The 24698-nt window shown below is 31.4% G+C and overlaps 5 protein-coding genes across 5 annotated transcripts; 4 read left to right on the plus strand and 1 right to left on the minus strand.

The window, feature by feature from the left end:
• Window positions 1-31: 31 nt before the first annotated feature.
• LOC109597368 (nucleolysin TIAR) lies at window positions 32-1947 on the plus strand. The gene has a single exon (XM_020013028.2). It carries the CDS (start codon window positions 192-194, stop codon window positions 1308-1310), a length of 1119 nt encoding a protein of 372 aa, XP_019868587.1. The 5' UTR covers window positions 32-191; the 3' UTR covers window positions 1311-1947.
• Window positions 1948-6579: 4632 nt separating this feature from the next.
• On the plus strand, window positions 6580-8316 carry LOC109597370 (aldo-keto reductase family 1 member A1-B). Its single transcript, XM_020013031.2, has 5 exons — window positions 6580-6962; window positions 7018-7121; window positions 7248-7451; window positions 7507-7757; window positions 7917-8316. Exons 1-5 carry the CDS (start codon window positions 6830-6832, stop codon window positions 8218-8220), a joined length of 996 nt encoding a protein of 331 aa, XP_019868590.1. The 5' UTR covers window positions 6580-6829; the 3' UTR covers window positions 8221-8316.
• Window positions 8223-11253, minus strand: LOC109597369 (DNA replication licensing factor Mcm5). Its single transcript, XM_020013029.2, has 11 exons — window positions 11036-11253; window positions 10722-10977; window positions 10486-10658; window positions 10183-10423; window positions 9887-10130; window positions 9587-9828; window positions 9354-9530; window positions 9204-9296; window positions 9028-9143; window positions 8648-8916; window positions 8223-8554 (listed from the first exon to the last, which is right to left on the minus strand). Exons 1-11 carry the CDS (start codon window positions 11188-11190, stop codon window positions 8325-8327), a joined length of 2196 nt encoding a protein of 731 aa, XP_019868588.1. The 5' UTR covers window positions 11191-11253; the 3' UTR covers window positions 8223-8324.
• Window positions 11254-11475: 222 nt separating this feature from the next.
• Window positions 11476-14271, plus strand: LOC109597371 (acyl-CoA-binding domain-containing protein 5). Its single transcript, XM_020013032.2, has 5 exons — window positions 11476-11660; window positions 12332-12524; window positions 13362-13510; window positions 13571-13695; window positions 13758-14271. Exons 1-5 carry the CDS (start codon window positions 11600-11602, stop codon window positions 14088-14090), a joined length of 861 nt encoding a protein of 286 aa, XP_019868591.1. The 5' UTR covers window positions 11476-11599; the 3' UTR covers window positions 14091-14271.
• A 4894-nt stretch (window positions 14272-19165) lies between these two features.
• LOC109597372 (ornithine decarboxylase antizyme 1) lies at window positions 19166-24229 on the plus strand. The gene is given in 4 exon segments (XM_020013033.2): window positions 19166-19194; window positions 23217-23301; window positions 23303-23506; window positions 23578-24229. Coding segments are annotated over 4 exon segments (462 nt in total). The 3' UTR covers window positions 23722-24229.
• The last annotated feature ends 469 nt before the right edge of the window (window positions 24230-24698 follow it).

Consider the following 24698-nt stretch of genomic DNA (forward strand, 5'->3'; position numbering starts at 1 on the left):
TGACCGTTTTTTCAATATGACAGCTGGACAGAAAGAGGAGAAAAGTTGGCCAGGTTTTGTCATTATTTTGTGTGTATTATCTTGTTGATCAACTAGTTTGTGAATGTGCGAGACGCGTTGTCGCTAGATCGGTACTAAATTTATGTGTGATCAAGATAATAATATAGTGTGCTGAAGTTTTTTTCACCGAGATGAGTGTCGGCGTCACTTTCTCGGACGAGAGTCATCCAAAAACATTGTATGTGGGAAATTTGGACTCATCAGTTTCTGAGGACCTATTGTGCACGCTTTTTTCGCAAATAGGGCCGGTAAAGGGTTGTAAAATTATAAGAGAGCCGGGAAATGATCCGTATGCGTTTGTTGAATTTATTAATCACCAGTCAGCGTCTACGGCGCTGGCGGCAATGAATAAACGTGTGTTTTTAGAAAAAGAGATGAAAGTGAATTGGGCTACGAGTCCGGGTAATCAACCTAAACAGGACACATCTAATCATCACCACATATTTGTTGGTGATTTATCTCCTGAAATAGAGACTGAAACGCTTAGAGAGGCCTTTGCTCCATTTGGGGAAATATCAAATTGTCGTATAGTAAGGGATCCACAAACACTTAAATCTAAGGGGTATGCATTTGTATCTTTTGTCAAAAAAGCAGAAGCTGAAACTGCAATACAGACAATGAATGGGCAATGGTTAGGGTCTAGGTCCATTCGTACAAACTGGTCAACCAGAAAACCGCCGCCGCCAAGAACAGAAAAACCAGCACAACGAGCCAAACAACCAACATTTGATGAAGTATATAATCAAAGCTCTCCAACCAACACTACTGTATATTGTGGGGGCTTTACAAGTGGTCTAACTGATGAACTGATGCAACAAACATTCTCTACATTCGGTCCTATACAAGACATCAGAGTCTTTAAAGACAAGGGTTATGCTTTTATTAAATTCGCCACCAAGGAAAACGCCACACACGCAATTGAAACCATTCACAATACTGAAATTAATGGTCAAACAGTAAAATGTTTTTGGGGTAAAGAAAATGGCGGTATGGGAGAACCTGGACCAATGGCTCCTGGTGGTTCAGCTGTATCTCCTGCTGCACCACCTTATGCATATGGATATGGAGGATACTGGTATCCACAAAGTTATGCTGGTGGTTACATGCAGGGCTATCCTTATCCCCAGCAGTACCAATACCCAACAGGCCAACAATACTGTATGATGCCTCAACAAGGCGGCCAATGGAGTGGTCAGCCTGGACAACAACCAAATGTGCCCGTTATGTATAGTAAATATCCTTCCCAGTGAATGTTTCTACTACAGACTGTTATTTGCAGTGCTACATGTTGTAGCCCTTAATATTAAGAGACTTCAAATAAAATTACATATTATGTGTAGTTTAATTACCATCATCACACTTTGGCTTTTAATTGGTGTGTATTGAATTCTTCTGAATTGCTGATTGATAATTTTCATATATATATTTATATACATATACACATGTATATAAATATATATATATAGATATATATATAATATAATTCTTATTTTTTGTTTATTAAGTTCTTAACGTATAGAAAGAAACAATGGCTGTTATTGTTAGATTCAAAGTGTGAATGGTATTTAAAACATTCACAAAAGCGTGATATAAAATTACATTAAATTTTTTTTTTGTCAGGAGTGCAGATATTTGAATGTTTGTAAATTTGCATGGTTGATTACAATTTAAAGGAAATGATGAATTGTGAAAGTTTACAAAAAAATATTTGTAGATGATATGTAAATTTAGGTTTAGATAGGTACATTGTAACCATTATGAAATATCACGGAATAAAATGTACACTAATGAAAAGATGAGGTTCATATGTATGAATGAAGTTCCACAATGACAGAATTTTATAAGAAATGTATATGCTAGTTGTTAAATAAAAATTCAGGTCTGGGATGTTTGAATTTTAATTTTGTACATATTCCATTTTTTTACACTGTATCATATATCCAGTTATAATTTAATTAGGTTTTGTATCTTTAGTTAAAAAATAAGTTTAAAATATAATTGATATTTAAAATTCATTTGTTTAATGTTTAGCGGTTTAAATTGTAGGGTAAGTATCGATTATTATTATACACAAAACTTAATCTGAGCTCTTTAACTGTGTGGTTTGTATACAGGTTTAATTGATGAAATTGAACTGTCAATGAGGAGGTTTAGTTTAAATGGGTTATGGGAAAACACCAGGCGAAATAGTATGTAATTTTAAAAGAAAAGGCTAAAACTTAATAAACATTTAATATGAAAAGAAACATAAAATTATTTACTCACAGGTACCCATTAATCTCCACTGCTGGTGTCGACGTTCTTAAACATAATGAAAACGACAAATGCTATTTGTCACATGTAAATTCATTTGTTTAATCGAGAAAATTTATGGTTGCCTTGGTAATTTTTCCAGGCTACTATGGTTTTTATTTTCAAAAGAATCAAAATAATATGTATATCTTGGGAATAATTTTAGAAATTTGTTTAGTTAATCATAAATATACCCCCGTATTCTTTATAAATAAATTATGGTGACATTCGTTTAGGAATTGTGACAGCATAGGTATATATAACAAATGATAAGAATGTGCATTATTATCTTATGATTCATAAATTCTTTCTATACCATTGCAATAACGATAACATTAATTAGTAGCAATTTGCTGAACTGCATTCCAAATATTTATGCTCGCAGCGTTTCCGGCAAGAAACCAAATTGAGAGAAATTGATTTTTAGCTATCCTATGATCTGTGTATGTCAATATTTTAGATTTAAAATATATATTTAACTTGTTACAATATTTTATATTATACCACCTATGTAAAGTAATTTTACATGTTTTATATCTAACAGTATCTGTTATGTTGATATATACAAAGGATATCAAAATAAGACAATACGTCTTAAGTTTGCTATATTATTATATTGAATGAATGCATTATATATTTGCAACCACATATTAAATTATATAAAAGAAAAACATGTACTAATTCAGATAACAAATACTCACAATTAATTCATTAGACAACTTCAAATGTCGCAGAACTTATTCGCACTCTAACTTTATGTACAAGTTTGAAATTTGTTAAATGAATTTGTCCTTAGCACAATAATTCTTTTCAAAATAACTTAACATAAATTAATAATTTATAAAAAGATTTCACACGAAATATAATATTGTTATACTAGTATTTTCTAAGATATTCCGAAAATTGAATTACGCTACTTTTTCTCGGCAGTACTTAATATTCATTGAACAATTTTTAGTAAAATCGATCAAATGTTATCATTTCTGCCAACATTAAAATTCTATAATTCCAGATCTAAAGTTTTGTTTTATTTTTGAATCCTTCGAACTTTTAGAATTTAGAATTCAATTTATAAGAATGTTGACATTATTTAATACGGAATGACCATTTTGACTGATTCAATTGTGATTTTGTAACCATTATAAATTAATTACATGAATTATCATCTGTTGGTTACCACACTTCACAATATTAAAATAGTAACTTTATAATTTTGTTTTTATCATTATAAAAGCGTTTCAACCCTTTATTTACGCTAACATATTTATCAAAACAATGCATTCGATGACATTACGAGAGCTTTAAAAATGTGATAAGAGTGATATGAACTACATGACAGGAAATGTAATTTACATTACACTAATTAATGAGAAAATGTATTAATAATAAAATATAATATTAAATTAAAGATAACAGAACTTCGCTATAGGATACACGATTGTTTGTGTTGAATCAGATTGATTGCATTAATGGCTCGTCAGTCAAATCAAGTACACACTCAGTTATGTGTCCATGATCAACTTACATTAAATTCACCAATGGGTTGGCGACATACAATCACCAATAGAAAAGGCACCCGTGCGCAAAAAAGGCGCGAATTTTAAATTGTATAAAAGATATTCGGTCACCGAGTAACAATTCCATGAATTTTCTTATTATTTACTATTTACATATACAAAATTTATGTGAAACGAAATTCAAATATTGAAATGAAACATAATAGTAAAACATTATAAAAATCAATAAATTCGTATTTGTATTACTTATAAATAAATAAATAATTATTCATTATCGTTGTTATATACGTAATACGACGAATATACAGAATGTATTGTTGGTGTTTACAAGATGCAGTGGTGGCCTGAAAAATATCACACGTTACTATTTATTGTTAATTAGAAAATGCACACCACTAATTAAATTCAAACAAAATATTTTTAATTTTATATTAAAATAATTACAGAGTGTTATTAAATAGTGACAGAAAACATAAATATATTTGAATCTACCTAATTTATTATTCATTTTTCTTAGACCTATTTGAAATGAAAGTTTTTAATTATTTTAAATCATAATCGTATTAATTGTAGTTGAATATAATGCCTTGCGGTATAAATTTTTTGGTGAATTTCAAAAAAGTGTTGTCATTCTATATAAAAATAGTGTAAAACAAACTAAAAGTTGTGAAAGACCTATTACGAAATTCAACATAAGAAGAAAATTGATGAACAGTACACCAGATATTGTATGAAAATATTTACACAAGAATTATTCGCCAACCATTAGTTAATTGAGGGTTAAATCAGTAAAAACTCAACTTTTCAACCATTTCTAGAATGTCTTTTGCAAACCGGAAAATGTCATTAAGGTTCCATATTCGACTGGACAATGATCCCAAAGTAATACTAATGTTCTGTCTCGGCCAACATGTCAGATCTAAATTCCATCGAAAATTTGTGGGAAATCGTCGATCAGAAGATACAAGTTAAACAATTAAAAAGTCATAATTATTTAGGAAAAAATGTATGGTGTATGGTAAAACCTCTGGATGGTACAAATAAAATATTCGATACCATGCCTAGATAGATGATGTTGCGCTGTAGTAGCAAACAGCGGGTAATTGACAAAAAATTGGTTTTCGTTTTATTTTTGTCAAATTTTTAATTTTGTTGTTTCAATTATGTCGCACTAAAAAAATAAAGAACTATTACTAATATTTGATAAGTAATTTCAAAAATTAATTTATACGCATAACTATTGCTAATCTAGTTTAATATAAAACATATGAGTAGATTTTATGGGTCCTCAAACATGCTTTGGGAAATTAAATTTGTTTTATTATTATCTTTAAGAATAAACGTTTTTAAATGCTTGCATTTTTTTAAGTATAGTATATTTCATAGATGATTTTACTCTTTTTACCAGGAGGTAGGAATGAAAATTACCATTAGGTTTATGGACGTTTCATAACAATTTGTTGACTTTGTTGATACTTTTTTCTCAAGTGCGCTAGATATAGTGTTGCTTCATTTATGTCCTTTACTATATATATATATGTATGCTATATTTGCATATTATCTTATCTGTGCCCAAACAAATAGAATTATTTTAATATTCAGATTCTTTTTGCGGATTAGGCAGCCTACGAAACAGCGGACCATATGGGAGTCCCCGTCATACCTAGATCGCTATCGCTGTAGGAACAAATTTAAACACTACTATTGATCAACTGACAATTATAAAACTATAATAACCCCTTATTATTATAAATGAAATGCCCGCATTTATTTTTCTTTTTGTAACATATTGCTTTAGAGAAAATAAATTTATACATAACCTTAAATTTATACATTGTGAATATGAATAAGAATTAAAATTTTGCTTACCTATAAATTAAACACCACTTTAAAAGTGTACTCTTAATGATGCCGAACTCCAACTAATCAATTTTTTGTAGAAAATCCATTATCTGTGCACTGAACGCACTGACTGTCAGTCAGTTATTGGTTAACAAAAGAGTTTTTTCATTTTAAGAGATTCGAATTTCAGGATTTTGAAACGTGTCAATTATATATAATTGATTCTAAATCTAAACGGCAGAACGCTGTAGCAATCTTAAATCATTAATTCTGTACATCGCTCATTAATCCATGCTATATTTGCAAATAAGATTCAGAACTGTTTAGTAAGTGTTATTTTAAAAAATATATGTATATTTTAATATATAAATATTTTTACAATAAGAAATAATCTATTTCAAAAGTAGTCATCCCTTTTGATTAATGAAAACTCCTCACGTGTGGGTCATGTTCCTCGACCTATATGAATTAATTAATTGTTAGAAACTATTAAAATTAATATTATATTAAAACAATTAGATTAAGTAAAATTCAAATATAAATAAATTTTTTAATTCCACTTTCTTATCATTTATATAAAGTTTTAAAAACCCACACTTACATAATATTTTATTATATTATAGTGTACTATAAAATTTTAGACCTATTTGAACAAATATTGCTGAATTGAATTCCAATGATACTGTCCGCTGTATTAATGGTATAGCTATTTTATAGACGTAATAATAAATTGAACTTGAAATTTATTATATGCGAAGATTGTTTAATATTTTTGTTTCGCATCAATAATTAGCAATGAACGATGCATCCCCAATTAATTTACGACGTTTGCGTAGATACGAGGCAAATATTTAAACTGGCTCACATGTTGCTCGCGAGGGTGACATTCCCTGACCTTCCCCGAGATCGATAAAACTTCTAACCCGATAAAGTCGCCGTTAAAAAAAATCGAGCTACCATTGAAAATAAGATTTTGAAGTCTAATTTTAGTGTCAAGTTTATTCTAAATTACAAAACTACTCTCAAAATAGATCCACGCTGTAATCTGCAAAATTGTGCGACTCAACACACACAAGTTTTTATTTCCCGTTCCTATCGCGAATATTTGTAACATAATAATGAATACGGTTCAGTTAAGTGGTAGTGGACAGTTTAAAATGCCCATTGTTGGATTAGGAACATGGAGAGCAAAACCTGAAGAAGTCAAAAGTGCCGTGACTGCCGCCCTTGAATGTGGATACACGCATATAGGTGAAAGAATTTTTATTATTAACAGCAACTTAAAATCTTCAACAGCCTTTTACAGACACCGCCTTCAATTATAATAACGAAGATGCCATCGGCGAAACCTTAACAAAGTGGTTTGAAAATGGAAATGGTAAAAGGGAAAATCTTTTCATAACAACAAAAGTAAGTATCGAAAGATTATTATAGTAACACTTAAAATTATGCGTGGAAGTTCAAATAATAAATGTTGAATGACCTAATTATGATACCGTTCTAATGGAAACAACTTCATACTTAAAAATGTTTTAGCTGCCTCATGTTGGAAATAGACCAAGAGATGTGGAAAAGTTTTTAGGAATGTCAATGAAAAATTTGCAGGTGGATTATTTAGATTTATATCTCATCCACATGCCTTTCAGTTTCTTTTACAACGAGGACACTTACACGCCGTTACAGGAAGCAGATGGCTCCTTTAAATTAGACACAAATAACGATATTGTGGGCACATGGAAGGTAAAAATTAAATGAAATTATACAAGTTTTTTAGCAAAACTAATGATTATTTTAGGAATTGGAGAAGCAAGTGAAGAAAGGGTTGATCAGATCGATTGGACTCTCCAACTTCAATGCGGAACAAATTCAGAGAATTTATGACGCGGCAGAAATAAAACCTGCAGTGTTACAAATCGAAATGCACGCTTATTGTCAGCAGAAGGACTTGTTAGAGTTGTGCAAGAAACTTGGTATAGTTGTCACAGCATACTCACCCTTGGGTAGTCCGGGAGCTAATAATCATTTCAGCAGCAAATACAACTACTCGTACGTATATTTTCCTCATTAAACAAAAATAAAACCAATAATATGGAATCAATTTTAAAGAAATATTACGCAAATAAACGTTGCGATTTTCGAACAAATAATACAAAATGTAAAACTAAATATTTTTGTTTCATTTAGCATATAATTATGTAATTTCAGTTTGGACAACTTTCCGGACATTTTGGGTCATCCTACAGTATTAGAAATTGCGGAAAAAATGCAAAAAACACCAGGACAAATTCTTCTAAGGCATCACATACAAAATGGCATAACAGTGATTCCAAAAAGTTCAAATCCGGCTCGTATAAAACAAAATATTGATGTATTTAATTTTACAATATCTGATGAGGATATGAGCAAACTAGCAGCTTTAGATCAAGGAGAAGAGGGAAGAATATTTGATTTTAAATTCTTCAAGGGCGCCGAAAATCATCCGGAATACCCATTCAAAAACAGACGATGATGTATGTTTTATAATTTGTATTAAGAATTAGAGTACAAAACAAAGTATGTGAATTGAACAATTTTAAGACGTTACAATAAACATTGACACATTTCATATCGAGTTTAACTTATACGATACAACATTTTGCGTTGCATTCTGTGCTGCAATTGGCCTCTGCGAATCATAGTATGAATAACTTTTAATACAGCTCTCTCAGGGTAAGACTGTTGCATGAAATCTTGGATTATGTTTTGCTGCGAAACTTGCGTTCCGATCGCGAACCTCCGTTTCAATTGTTTTTCAATGCGCACCATCATATCATGATCTTCCTCAGTCGTGAAACCTTCAGCTCCTTAAAAGTTAAAGGAAAATATTAGAGGACTATTTTTATACAAATCTAGTTAAAATTAAAAGCCGTTGTGATACTATTAATAAAACATCATACCAGTCAGACTTCCACTCATAGCAGCATCAAGTGTAGAAACTTGGAATAGACGTAAAGCCTCATCTACGTGACTTTCGGTTGCAAACGGCAACAGTTGCATTTTTGCTAAGCTCTCTGACATCCGAATGATAGCTTCAAGCTGACGAACCGTAATGGGAATCGAATTTTTACGTTCATTTTCCCTGTGGGAGCCAGCATCCTTTCTCATAATTACGTAACGTTTCTTCAATTTTTCTGCTGCATCGCTATTCAGTCTCGGACCGCATCGTCTGAAATAAAATATTTCATAATACAATAAACTACAGTTCAAAATTGAAACCAAAGTTCTCAATGATGTGTTATAATATGTGTATTTGAGATAAAGAAATGTAATGTCTTACGTGCGGCAGTAGTTGATGTATTTCTTAATCAGTTCCAGAGATAATTCACCTTCAGCTGGTTCTTGAGTTATTTGTCCTGCATTCATATGCACGCCCATAATATGCTTGGCGAGAATCTGTGAAGAAAATCCAGATAATCAACAACATGTATACATAAAGACTAAACACCTACTCACCATATCTCTATTTTTGTCATGATCGTCCTTTACGATAAAAATCATATCAAAACGGGATAAAATTGTAGGAAGAAAATCTATATTCTCTTCACCCTATAATAAAAAGGAAATTTATCCCACTGTAATCTTGTGATATTACTGCATCATTACCTTGGTTTCATCCCATCGACCAAAAATACTGTTGGCTGCTGCTAAAACTGAACATCTTGAGTTCAAGGTAGTGGTTATACCAGCCTTTGCGATTGATATGGTTTGTTGTTCCATAGCTTCATGAATAGCCACTCTATCATCTTCCCTCATCTTATCAAACTCATCAATGCACACCACCTAAACAAGGGAATTAGTTCAATTTACAATACAAGAATAATAAAATACACACGTACCCCTCCGTCAGCGAGGACCATAGCACCACCTTCCATCACGAAATTGCGCGACGCAGGATCCCTCATTACGGAAGCAGTGAGACCAGCTGCTGAGCTTCCTTTTCCTGACGTATAAACTGCGATCGGTGCTACCCGTTCAACGAACTTAAGCAATTGAGATTTGGCAGTACCTGGATCACCAAGCAGCAGTACGTTAATGTCGCCTCTCCTGGTTAGGCCGTCAGGCAATCTCTTTCTAGAACCTAGGTAAATGTTGAAGTGTGGGTGAAAATAGTTTTCAACATATATTAGGTGAATTACCTCCAAACAACAGACAAGTTATAGCTTTTTTGATATCTAAAGCTCCATAGATTGAAGGAGCTACACTGCTAGCTAATCTTTCATAGATGTTGGGAGAAGCTGCCATTCTTCTGAATAAACTCTCCTCTTCTGCTGTTATGGTGGCACATCCAGATGCTCCGACGCCTTCAGTGTCCTCCTGGATACCTACAACCCTCATGTAGGGTGCTCTAACACCAGTAATGGCTTTTTCGCGTCCATCTCTCTAAAATTGATGTATTAATACTAATTATGGAATATATTTGGTGTGTTTGCACCTTGGATGGTTTGCTAATTTTTTTAATTGAGTATATTCCCAAGATGAATACTCTGTTTCCTGGTACCACTCTATCACACAGGTATCTGTCACAGTAAAGGGACATGTGTCTAGGAATTTCACCTTGTGGTATTCCATCAGGTAGCTCTTGTAACTTTAACACTTGAAAATTTACACAGTGGCATTTATCAGGAACAATGAAATATGGATCCAATGGACAATTTGGTCTTCCAGCTTGTTCTCTGTTGGAGGAAAATATGTAAATATTATGTCTAAATAAAAAAGAACAGACATAAGTACTTACGTGTTACATTTTCTTGGTAAAATATAGCCTTCCAAACCAGGTTTTACAGGTAAGTTTGGAATTAAGTTGCTACAAGAGCGGCACTGAATAGCAATCTTTGTGGCCTTTGCCTTTATTCCTGAGGCACTTATAATAATACCTGGTATTTTCACCAGTCTCGATACAACTTCTGACTAAAATAATTTATAATGTAAGTAAGACCTTTAAGCAACATATAAAATTATACAAGTACATACTTTTAATGCTCTTAAATTAGCTGGATTAGCATCCGATGACAACATGATCTGAATATCTTCTACGACTTCATCTCCTTCAGGTCTAGGTGATGTGAGTTCATCAGCTACTTCTTTAGCAGCCTCTTCAAATATGGGTAAATGTTCTGAAGGCTGTTTATACAGTTTATCAGCTAGATTTTCATCGAAGCTTCCCACATCTTCTATGTTAACATCCAAGTAAAATTGGCGCAAATTGTAGTTGCGTTTTAACGTGTCTCTGACGGAACCAGAACAATTAGATAAGAAAGTTCTGGCTACGATGCTTCAAAACTTACCTGTATTTGTAGTTGAAGTTGTCGGTGTGGTATTGGCGAATGAATTCCTTAAATTTTTTCTTCACACCTTGTAAATTAATTTGCGGATCTGACGGGTTTTCCTCTGCTTGAAAGTTATCACTGAAGAACACTCCTGGATCGTCAAAGCCTTCCATTTTATTTTTTAATAAATATAAACGAGCACGAACCAATTAGCAAACGAAAGACTCGGTGGTTACAACGAAACTCTCGTTTTGGCGCGAAACACTTGTTGACACTTTGTACCGATATTAACTAACGCCATCTTTTGTGCCAAATATAGTTTGATAAGTGAGCGACATCTTTCCTAAATGGAAGAGAGTATTGATATTTATGAGTGTTCTATTTAACATATAGTTGTTGTAAGTCTTTCAGAGATGTCAGGAAAGAGATCTGTCATTATTCTCGCTCACAAACTTCATCAGTGCAATTAATCCATGAACTTCATAAACATTCGCCCTGTGAAGTGATTCGTTGTGGTCGTATGATGTTCAATAAATGTTGTATGTAGCCTAATTTTGATTAAATAATAAGACTTCCCCAACCATGACTACTGAAGAAAAATTTAATGCCGCCGTGAATGTTATTAGGAGTTTACCAAAAAATGGTACGTTAATTACAATTTATTGCGAATTAAGCATTTGATATCAACAAATTTCGTAACATTTTCGGCTCTCACTAAACAAGAACCTTGCAATACTATTTTGCTTTGTATGTTTCATACATTTGCTGAGATATGGTAATAGAAAATTACAGTGAAACCTAGTAGATTGATTAACAATTGTCATATGTTTATTTATATTTGGTGAACTCTGGTTTATTTAGCAAGTCATAATACAAGATCAAAGTTTAACAACTTTCATAAATCCATCCCCAATCGTCGAAAACTATCAATGTTGCGTGATAAAGAGTTTTGTAAATAAGTGAAAGTATTTTTATATAATTATCAACCAACATGGTCCAGATAATTGAATTGATATTCTTCAAATAGCTGAACTCAAATTGTACCCATATTAATGAACTTATTATAGGGTCGTAGTCCATTAAATAATGTATTTGTTATTATTAAAACAGGTTTACATTGCATTAATTAAATGCCAATTATTGCATTCTTGGTTTTATTCCATTACTCATTTCAAATATTCATAAATTTATATTTTTCAGCAGTAGCTATTGAAAAAAAAATACCCAACAAATTTATTACACCACATAATAAATAATAAGACCTCCATTCAGAAAAATGTCTTTTAGTAACACACAAACTCCTCCCTGTTACAGGATCATATCAGCCCAGCAATGAATTGATGCTGAGGTTCTATGGCTATTTCAAACAGGCCACACAAGGACCGTGCAGCGGTTCGCGGCCCGGATTCTGGGATGTTGTGGGTAGAGCCAAATATGATGCCTGGAAAAAATTGGGTGATATGTCGAAAAATGAAGCGATGTCAAGATACGTGGATGAACTGCACACGTAAGTTCCTGAATTAATCTAATTAGAAAAAAACAGTAATACAGATCGTACAAGCACCAGTATATATATATAATATCTCATTGTTCTGGATTATATCTATTTAAAAAATCTTGCATAGAGGAATTAGATATTATCTTTTGAAAATAAATTCTATCTTCAATGTTAATCAAATATTTTTGTTATTTATTTATACACACGTCTCAAATGATAAGATAAGCTAAACCATAACTTTTTATGTTAATTAGATGATTATAAAGGAATAAAATCTAACCGGCCAATTATGAACACTTTGTATTATAAAATGTGAAACTTACACTAGTTTATGTGAGTTTTGAGATTTTTTCTGAATTAATAATGAGTTGTGAGTCATGTAATGTTTCATAAATGTTTATTTCTTTGGTTATTAAGAAAACTAACTGCAAAAACCAGTCTGACAATAATTAAAAAAATGAACTTTCATTACCTGTATCATTTATTGTGAAAATTTGATAAACAGGTACCTTATATTCTTTGATCCATTTATTCCTGAAAATTTTGCTCAAGTTCAAACTCGTAATTTTTGTTTGAAGCTACATCAATCACAGTTTTTCTTTTGAACCATCCCATTTTTGATATAATAAAAATAAGTTTTTTAAGAAATGATTACTTGATCTTTTTAGCATTTTAAAACTTCTTCATAAATTAATATTAATTAAGTGATAATGAAAATTTGTAAGCTGGTGTTATAAATGCTTATTCATTTCCATGTAATTCTTTGTTTTACTTCATCATAAAATTAATGGTAATTACCATTTCTCTTCGCTCACGAATTAGTTGTAGAATGCTATTGTATTCTAGTATTGTCGAGACCATGAGTTATTCTGATAAAGTTGCCAACTTCTTGGAGGCCCCCACTGACGAACTGAGTTCCGTTAATATGGACGACTTGGAACTAATCGCTGGCGACGTGATGGAACGTGTACGATCGCAGCCTAACTCTCCTTTCGGTAATTAAACAAATTTAAAAGATTGTAGTGATAGATTTTCATTATTATTGTACCCTGTAGCTTCTCGTGAAGCTTCGCCGACGAGATTGGGTTCTAGTTTGGACGCATCTCCATCAGTTTCACCTAGCATTCCAATAGATGAAGATTCGGACCACAGCGATGAAGAATATATTGACACAATTGAGGTAAATAAAGAGGAATTTTAAAAGGCATTCTTTGTGATGTAATGGATATATATTTTTTTTAGAATCCGGAACCTAGACGATACTTACCTAATGGCATCCCATACGCGGATGGACTTTCCAATGGTTACGTAAATCATATTTCGAGGACTAGGACAAAATCACAGAGCAATGTAGATATATCCCAGGAAATATCTAAAGCCGTACAAAGTTTAAAACATGATATTGAAAGGCTTACAACTAAAATAAATCATTTGGAAAATAAAAGTGTCCATGTGTCATTGCAAAAACGAAAAGGAGTCTTTGGAAATATGTCTTTTCAGTTGATTTCATTTATGATTATTTGGCCATTTATTGCAACATTTATTATGAACAGATATTTAATTAAGAGGAAGTAATGCATCTAGCAGGAATTTTATTGGTGTCAAGTATAAATGTTTGGTTTTATTTGTTTTATTGTTATGTATATATAGATTTTTATATTATATGGTTTGGAAATAATAAAAATGTTACAGATTTTTTTATCAATTATTATTGTGTCTTACTATTTCTAATGTAATAAAAAACACATGTATAAGACTACCAGTTTTAATCTTTCCCATTATTTTAAAATAAAACAATCTTTTTATATGTCGTTTCGATCCTTTTGGATTTTGATGAAAATTATTATTTATTATAGGACCCTACTAAATACGTTTCTGTGCTTTTGCATTATTTTATTCGTCTGGAAAAGTATGAGTTTTTCAAAATTATGTTTATTTTTTTAGAATAGTTGTCATTTTGTCAAAAATTGACCAGATAAGGTTTTAGTCAAAATATTTCGCAAAATTTCAAAACTCCAGATTCATATGTGACTATTATAATGGAAATTGAAATTTCATCATCTGGATGGATCCACCTTGTCGTGGTCCTGGGGCTCAGTACCGCTCCACAAGCCAATGGCAGTGGGGAACTAACGGGTCCAACACCTGCAAGTCCAATCCATCCCCAGGAAGATCTTGGATCTTCCTCAGATTGGACTTGTTCTTCCGAACCCAATTGACAGGGGGCTGGCATCTTTGTCAGTCCCACGTCTTCTGGTTCAGTATACCCCGTATATGCAAATATACGTTCCTTTCCCCCCATGTATGATTTATCATACATTGTAAACACTATGGCCATGATCTTCGGATCGGTGCCCGGAGAGGGATTTTTAAACTTTCCCCTCTTTGTCCCAAAAATAAAAATCATCTGTAATCTAACTACATTTCATTCTATCGAAACAAATGTACTACTGTTTGAGGGCTAATTTAGTTACCTTTCACTTATTTCGATCTATCACTTTGGACGCTTGTTTACGTACAATCATAATTTTGGAAACGGAAATGTACCGTTTACTAAGTAAGTCGTCCAAATGTGAAAAAAGAGTTCTTCAGTGGAGTAGAAATTGTATTAGTTGATATCCTTACAGTCTTGGGCGATAGTAAAATTAATTAATACAGCAAAAATGGAATGTAATAGGATTCGCAGGAACTATGAGTGAAAAACTACAATAGCTTTTGGTACTTAAAATGACTTTTGAGGCATATTTGCCTATTTTGCAGCTCTAATTTTTGAACCTAAACAAGAGGTTTTAGACCATTAAAATGCTATACTTAGTTGGAGAATGACGTTTTCTCTTCGTGACAACTCTCGAATTCAACTCACAGTAGTAAAGCTCTACAGGTTTGAACCAACAATACAAGTTAAAGAATATTTAACTAGGAAAACTTACAATGTGAAATATATATTTAATTTTTTTGTAAATTAAAAAGGATAGGGTTAAAAGTGGTCGATTTAGTATTAAATTTCTTATTTAGTATCTAAATCCAAATAGGTATGTTTAAAATAGTACAACAAAAGAATTGTTTTGAATTTTCAAGTACCTAAAACTCAGTGAATTATTTTATTATTCGGAAATATTTCTGATACATATTTTAAACTCTCAAAATATTTTAGGTAGAAAGTTATATTGCGGAAATGTTGGGCAACGTTGCACATATGTTTACTTTGCAATGATTCGAATATAACGTAGAAGTAACATTGCATGTCGGTTACTTGGTAACGTTGCTGAAATGTTACTGTACAATGGTTGACAGAGAAATAGCACAAAATTAAAAATTAAACATTTGTAAGATATTTCATATTTTTGCTTTTTTGTCACATAACATTGAAAATACAACAAAAAAACGCCCTAACAAAAAACATTTTCTTTCATTGACAGATAAATTGGAAATATCAATAAACGAAATCATTCCTTGTCTTCAAGGGAAATAAAATATGAATTAATTAAATCATACCACTGTCTTCAGTAGAACAATTAGACATCGACTGAAATCACAAAACGTGCAAGGATTTATTTCAATAAATAAACAATTGATATAAAAAAAGAATATTCGTAGACTAAACTTTACACAAAAATATGTAATATTTATTGTCTCCTAGAATTTTATCGAAGTAAGTAATACGTTCGTCGCTCTTCATATAAATGTTTGGACCCTGAATACACTACAAAGACTTTGAAACACGATGAACTAAACGTTATGGTTTGGGATCCCTCTTGGCATCGTATAGGACTCCTATATAGATATGATAAGAGATGTAATGGAATCATTTGCTAACGATAATTTACCAGTAATATGGATTTTTTGAATGATAATGATTCGAAGCATGCGTCCAAACTTATTCAAAATTGATTAACAACTAGTGGTTCTAGATTGGCCAGCGTCCAGATCTAAATCGAATTAAAAACTTAGGGAACAACATCATATCCCAATTGAAAACACCAAAAACTATCAAATTTAGATGAAGTGTTACTAACTGAAGAGTCGTGAAATTTAATTTCAAACGAACAAAGGGTACCCAATGAAATATTAATTTTTTAAGTCGTACAAACTATGTGATTAATACACGTGGTGTTTCACAAAATCTGAATTATATAGATTTTTTCTCATGAGAACATTTAAAAAATGAGGTAAGTTCAATACAGTAAGTTCAAAATATTGAAGAATTGTGAGACCGGATCAAAACGGCATACGATAATTTGTATTTTCAGGCAGGAATTTGAATTAGTGCGCCATAAGTGGACTCGACGGGCCCAAGCTTATATTCAAACCAATGCGAACAATTTCGGATAGCTTTTATATTTAGGGGACCGGAAAGTCATGTCGTTTCTGCGCATGATTTATTTGTTTGTCATTTGTCGGTTCATTTTGTACTTCGAAGGCGTACTAAAATCGTTTTAAGGTTATTATGACTTGTTCATTACTAAATAATTCAGTATTAATATTTTTTTTGCAATTTGGAGTGAAATGACCTACCAAATATCGGAAGAGCACATCCGGCATTGTATGCTTTACGAGTTTCGCAAGAGTAGTAACGCAAGAGTTGCGACCAAAAACATTTGCGATGTTTATCCAAGTGCATTAAATGTTCGTAAATGCCAAAGATGGTTTTCCAAGTTCAGAATCGGTGATTTTGATTTGTCTGACTCCCATCGATCAGGAAGACCAACGACATTAGACAACGACATGCTAAAGGCAGAAGTGGAAGTAAATCCATGTCAAACAATTGAAGAATTGTCAAAAACCCTTAACCAACCTTTGTCGACCATCCAGGAACATTTAAAGCAAATTGGAAAAATAAGCATAGCAAGTGTTTAATTTTATCTCGTTTCATGTTGAACTTTTATTACATTTTTTTTGATAAATCGACTTCTTATGTAATAGTGAGTAAGTGGTTAAAATTAGTCAAATAAGTTGTAACACCCTGTATATTTATTAAACGTGTGTTGTTTCTGTGATATTGTGAATTTATTTAGTTTAATATTTAATTAAGTAGAAATTATTTTGATTTAGGTACAAAATGAATAATGTTAGAAAGAATATGATGTAATTATTTTAAATAAAATTTAAAATATTTTGATTGCATTTAATTAGAAGTGTGCCTTTCCTAATTAACGCTAAGATGGTAATGTGTGCTATTTCTCTGGCTACCATTATGTTTATATAAATAAATAAAAATTTTGTAATTAGTAAATAAGTACTTTGGACATAAATCCAAATATGTGATATGGTATGTTTTAGACAGAACAATTAATTTCGAATTATTAAATACATAAAATCTATAAAAAGGAATACAATTTTAAAATTATTTATGACATTTCAAATTATATTTATTATATACAGTATAGTACGGTGACAGTCATTATTATAGTATTTTTTATCAAACACATATAGATTCATCATTAAAAATTATTCGTTCCCACTGTTCTGTGGTCCAGTGAATGTGCGCCTAAGTAAGTCAAAATCAAACCTCAAATTTTTAGTAGAAACCAGAGTTTCTCTTGTAGGTCTGGGGTCAAACGAATCCCCCATCCAATAACCATTTTTTCATAGTTTTCAATTTAATTTTACCAAGTCCAATTTCCTGCGGGTTGGTTTTAATTTCAGTTGGCGATAACACTTTTTTTTTGAACTTTTTCAATCTCTCGACAATTTTCTTCGTGGCAACCACTTGGTCAGTTTCTCTAAATATTTCAATAACATGAGAAACGATTTATTTATTTAGCCGTAAACTTTTAGCCATCTTTTCTTGTTTCTTTCGGTCTTGAAAACGCTGAATTATAATTTTACTAATTACAATAACCAAAAGACCGTTAGTAAATAGTTAATTTAAATTCACATAGAGCAATGAAAGACCGTAAAATAATAAGTTGCTATAATTCCGTCCATTGAAAAATAAAAAAGTACGTAATTTTTTAAAGAATAAAATTTATTTAGTATAGTAGACACAACAATAACAGAAAAAACAATAAGCATTATAGGTACTTGTATCCAATTCAAGTAGTACGGCTCATATTTTTAATACATTTTAACATCTATTGTTTATGTTTAATAAAAATCATGTAAAGTGTATATTTTACACATTTAAGGTTGAAGAAGAAACCTATTTACATGCTCGCGCGTTTGCACAAACTTTGGGAGAGATGGCAGTTTAATAGCATTAACAGACGCCACGTTGCTAGATTTGCATACTAAAATCCTAAACTAACTACGAAAGAATTGAATAAGTTTTAAGAGAAGTTATTAATTGCAAAATAATTATATTCATAAATTATTAATGAAAACCAGTATCGTTTAAGATGATCTCCAGTAATATTTACATATTGAATATGTTGAACAATTTTAAAAAATTCAAACATTATATTTGTTTAAAGTGTTAAAAATATGTAACAACATCACACGGAGCCTAAATGTAGATTATTGTAAACTTTATTTTCATATTTATTCGGCAGATAGTCATGGCAATTACCAATTTGAGAAAAAGTATGCACGACTTGGCAACGTCGGTTGAATGAACCATATAAACTGTGACTGATGGCTCCATAGTTGTTTAACTGTTCGTACTGTGCAAGTGTGACTTGTGTATTTACACGAATTCTAGAATTGCTAAAATGACAGCTATAACTAGTACCAACGAATCGTGAGTATTTTTGTTGATATCGAGTGTGTTCGCGAACGTTGTTTGTGAAACATTATTGTATTAATGTCCCATTTCATTTGTAAAAAAAAATATGCAAAGGTCAAACTGTAAACGTCGATCTGACCTATAACGAAAAAACTATTTTTTAATTTCATACGCCATTTTAATATTTCTTGATAAACATCGTTAATTAGGTGACTTGATGAATGTTCGTTAGTTGAACCGTCGATATCGTTTAAGACATCCAGCGTACATAATACGCCACATGTGAGACCCAGTAGTTTTCCATTGTGTATCAATTCTCACAATGGATCCGTATCATTTTTCCGAATTATGATTAATTAGAAACCATTGTTTGATAAAGATAAATGACTTCGCCACGAGAATTATGTGGCGCAACAATAATTGTTTTCTATTTATAGTAACAAAAAAATATTCTGCGTTTCATATTTTGGCATTCATTTTTACGATTTGGGGGATTTGACGTTATCCAATGAAAATACTTTTGTTTATCTAGGACATGACTATGATGTCCGTACAAAAATAATCGAACGTGACGAACGTAACATAAGTTTAAAAAGACGACATTTCTGTTTATGTTTACTCCGTCCTTCATGTAAATTAAATCGTCTGCGGTTTTATCTTTCGAGAATCCTTATCATGAACACAAATTCAATTGTTATTAGAACTTTGCTTTGTAATTATTTCCAATCATTTAGCCTTGGCTTTTATTGGTTTTTATAATTGTCTCTGTTTTCTCAATATAATGTGACATGCATGTGTATTTGCTTACGTAAAGAAAATATATTTTAATAATTTGCAGCTGACAATAATATATATTCCGCATATGCAAATGTCTGTCAGGTAAAGGTTCAGGTTTCGTACAATACAATAATGTATATGTAAACAATATATATTAAGATGTTTTCAATATTACACGTAATTTGAGATTCAAATAATAAACAGTAAATTTTTACTGATGTCAGTAAACACGTTTTATGATGTCTGTAAAATGTGGCGTTTAATTTACACAACAAAACAATTACATTTATGCGGAATTAATATTTATATTACTCCTTCAATTTATTTAAGTCATTCACAGTTTTCCTGATTGTGGATTGCCATTTAACAAATTGATAACCGATCGACTTTAAGGTCAGACTTATCTCCAAGTTATTGGTGTCATACGTATATAAAACTGTGAGGAAATCTGAGCTCGTGGTGTACAAAACTAAAAATATGTAATTAATACCATGATATGGCACACATTACCATCCTAACGTTAATTAGGAAAAGTACACCTCTAATTAAATGCAATAAAATTATTTTGTATTTTATTTATGTATATTCTTTCTACGATTATTCGTTGTGTACCTAATGTAGAAAATAATTTCTGCTAAAATTGAATCTTAAAGAAATAGCTCACTTTTGGAAATTATATATTTGTTAAAGAATTTATAATTAATTTTAAACAAAATTGTTAATATTTTGTTGGGTACCCTTTCTTCGTTATAACTACTAGTAAACAAAAACAAAGACTCAACGAAATGTCGCCAAACATTGTTTGAAATTATATTTCATGATTCTTTAATTAATAACCAGAATTCATCTAAATTTGATGATTTTTGTTATTTCAATTGAGACTGTATGTTGTTTTTATCGTTTGACCAACTTTGAACAATTTCGTATCGTATTTTACATCTTTCTTGATGTTTTTATATATTAATCGGTCCATTTTACTAATACTTTTTTGTAATGGTCTTTTGTTAGGAGGACGATGGACGCATTTTTTACAATGTGATTCTATTGAACATGGAATCATCTCTCCAAATGTACCCATGGTTAAAATTCTGGAGTATAATTAATACATTTTTGTATAATCTGTTAGTCTTGTTCGAATATTATTTTTTGATAACAATGATTTCTTTATTGAAATATATTTTTGCAAGTTCTGTGCATTCGGTTAACGTCTGATTGTTCTACTCGTCACACTGATATTGGTGACTTAATTAATTAATTTTTTATTTGCCTAGAAGGCAGGGAAGAATGTCGTTTCAGATTTTTCCAATTTATTGGTTAATATTTGTTTTATTGCTAGGACATTTTCTCATTGTATTTTCAACTGAGTGTGTTGTTTCATATTTGTTAATAAGCATTCTAAACCATTTTTCGGAATAATTTAGTTTTTAGTGATGTCAACAATATTTAGACCTTGATGTTTCATGTCAATTATAATTTCCCACTCCTCAGGACTGCAATGTTTCTTTCCTTTCACTGAATATGACTTTATTGAATAAAATAATATAAATCCTATTAATATTAAATTCTTACTATTAAGAGTATTGTTAAATAGTTGCAAAAAACGTAAATACATTTGAATATTTTATTTCTTTGGCCAACCAAATCAGACTAATGTATGCTTTTAATGTCATATTTGCAACGTTTAAAAGATGTAAAAAAAGTACAAAAGCGTTATAGAATATTGAACTACATTTTTTATACTGACTGAACAAAATATAAATTAAATTTGTTTATGTTTACAAAATGTTTGACTTCAAATTTTTTCTATTTCTTTTGCCACGTCTGTATTTATATTTAAAAACAAATGTTGTGGGGGCATTACATACATACAATAGTCCATTTGTTGTGATTAATTTTAAACAGACATTATTAAAAAATGTAACATTATACTATTCAGGGTGGCTCTAGACATTACAGGCTGGAAAAAAACTTCGACGAGATTCAGAAAAAGTTTGTTTGTCATCCACTAAATTTTTTCAAATGGGAATGGAAGTCAAGTGATATCTCATTAAACAGTCTTTTAATTCTCTATGCAGGGTGTTCAAAAATATGTGTACGGATTCAAATAGAATACATAAAAATAATATGACAAGTTCCTATAATTTTTTTTCGTACCATAATGGCCCAGGGAATCGTCGATAATCTGACCTAAATCCATTAGATTTTTTTTGTGTCATTTAGCTTATGCCAATCCAATAGACAATCGAGAAAACTTAATGGAAATGATTAATTTTCATTGTGATGAAACAAGGGGCCTTCTGGAGGGTCCAATTTTTATAACTAGAGAGTGTTAGATATAAGAGTAGACTGAAATAATTTTGAAATACAAAATAATTTAATAAAAACTATATTGTACAAAAAATGTTTATTCGTAAACGGTTCATTTCATCTGTGTCGATACCTTTTTTAATTTTACGATTTATGTTGTTCAAAAATATTATTGTGCCTTTATCATAGAAGGTGTAACAAAAATATGTGTAATGGCCCATTTTAAGGAGACTTACCTGGTTACCATCATATCAAAAAATGATTCAATTCCATCTGGCACTTCAGAAGTTATTTAAAAACACAAACATGTCCGGGACGTCCATTATATATATAATTTTATGTGTTCTATCTGATACCCCACATATTCTGGGGCAGCCTGTGTATTATTGCTGCTTAGTTTTTGAAAATCGAACCACCTGTTTAGAAAATTATTAGGTTTTGAAATACCAACATTACGTTTGATAAAAATTCAAAAATCGATTTAATTTTACTTAAAAACTTACCGTATTAGTCAAGTAAATCCTTGAACATTTGTCTGCCAATGTGCCTACAGTGGTACAGGTTGTCTTCACACCGTTGCCGCACATTCGGAAGCAAGCTGTGGCAGCCCGCGAAATGCATTAATGATTCGTCATCGCAGATTTTCCAGTGTTGTGGGGTGTTGTGCTACCTTGTAGATTTCCATATTATTGCGGACGAAAACCCGTTTTACACGAGTTTCCGGTAGATTATAATATCGAATGGTCATCATTTTGAAAACGTTAAAAAATCAGCATGCAATAGATTAGGAATCATATACGACAGCGTAATATTTTATATTTTGCTGAGATTGGATAAATTTTTCAATCGAGTCAGATAAAATCACACAATGGTTTTATCAAATTAGAACAAGAATTTTCGAGTAGACATTTGAACTTTGTACTTATCTGTGACCTGTAATTTCCTTTTTCCAGGTTTATGATGAGTAGTAGTCAACGTTCGGCTCTGAGCGCCAGCCAGAGCCACAAGACCCTGGGTACCGGGCCTCTGTGGGGGTCCTGATGACCTTGGGGATAAGAAGGGAGATCCGCCGCAGCGGCGGCTCTCCGTCCGTACTAGGGGCATGCAGTGGGATGCCGTACTCTGTGGCCATACCCTCTACGTGGCGGTACCGGAGTGCGTGCTACCCAACGGCTCACGCGAGGGCTTTGTCGCTCTTTTGGAAGCTGCCGAAGAGGAGCTGGAGTGCAAACATGTTATAGTGGTGTGTACTGCTTGTCTTATCTTATCTAACATTTTTAAAAATTCGTAAACTAATATATATTGTTTTTATAGGTTTTCTCATCGGAGAGGAAGGACGCTACTGAATTGACAAGGACATTCATGTTCTTCGGATTCGGAAAGTTGGCACCCAGTTCTCCTCTGATTCCTCGCTCTTATGCAACTGGACACGTTTGCATGTTATACAACATCGAGTAGTCACCCAGTAACACAACCTCGTTTTCAACAACCTTTTTAAATTATCATAAATATATAGATAATTACAGTTGAAAACCTGTATAATTTGTAAATATAGGTCACGTCTTTAGATTTAACATTTAAAACATCACAATCACTTATCATTTTTAGATAGATTTAATGTTTAGGTGTATTTCTGTTAGAAAAACGAGGGGCAGTTTCCACAAAAGCGACAAATTCTTATATGTAATTAACCCTAATATGGACATAAAATTAAAAAAAAATACAAAAAAATATAAAATAAAGTAAAGTTAAAACAATTAATAATGGAGTATTTTTACCTTATTAACAATTTTTTAGCATCAAAAGTTTTTGTGCCATTATTGTTTGTTTTTACTAATTTGTCTTAGTGTTTTGTAGGTTTAGATCTGGTTTTAATTTAAACTATGTTCATTCCACAACATTATTAATCGTTAGCTTATAAATTTCATTGTATTATATATCAGAATAAAAAAATATTTCAATTTAATTTTAATTTTATTGCTGACTTCTGACCTTCATCAATAATTAAAACTGCAAATTTTTCTTTCAATTTTTTTCACTGCTACCTTTTTAATTACTATGCACCTTTTGAATTGCATTTTTAAAAATTTATGCGGTAGTGCGAAAATGTAGTGTAATTTATATAAAATATGTGTTTAGGTAATAGTTGACATTCCTATACTTGTGTATAAATGTGTATCCAACATAAAATATTTAAATTTATTCTAAATTATGCCGATATTAGAATTTTAGGGTTGTTTTGTTTAAAAAGTAAAAGAAATGAGGATACGTCGCCGTTTCTGTTAGATATTTATGTTTCGATAGACCCATACAACATAAATTTACGCTGATTAGAACCAGACGTATCTACTTGTTATTACTGGTGTTTTTGTATATAGGATGACACAGATCAACCACCTATTGTAGAGGTCAAAACATGTCGATAAAAACAATTT

Source organism: Aethina tumida, chromosome 1, assembly GCF_024364675.1.
Source record: "Aethina tumida isolate Nest 87 chromosome 1, icAetTumi1.1, whole genome shotgun sequence".
In the NCBI taxonomy this organism is placed as follows: domain Eukaryota; kingdom Metazoa; phylum Arthropoda; class Insecta; order Coleoptera; family Nitidulidae; genus Aethina; species Aethina tumida.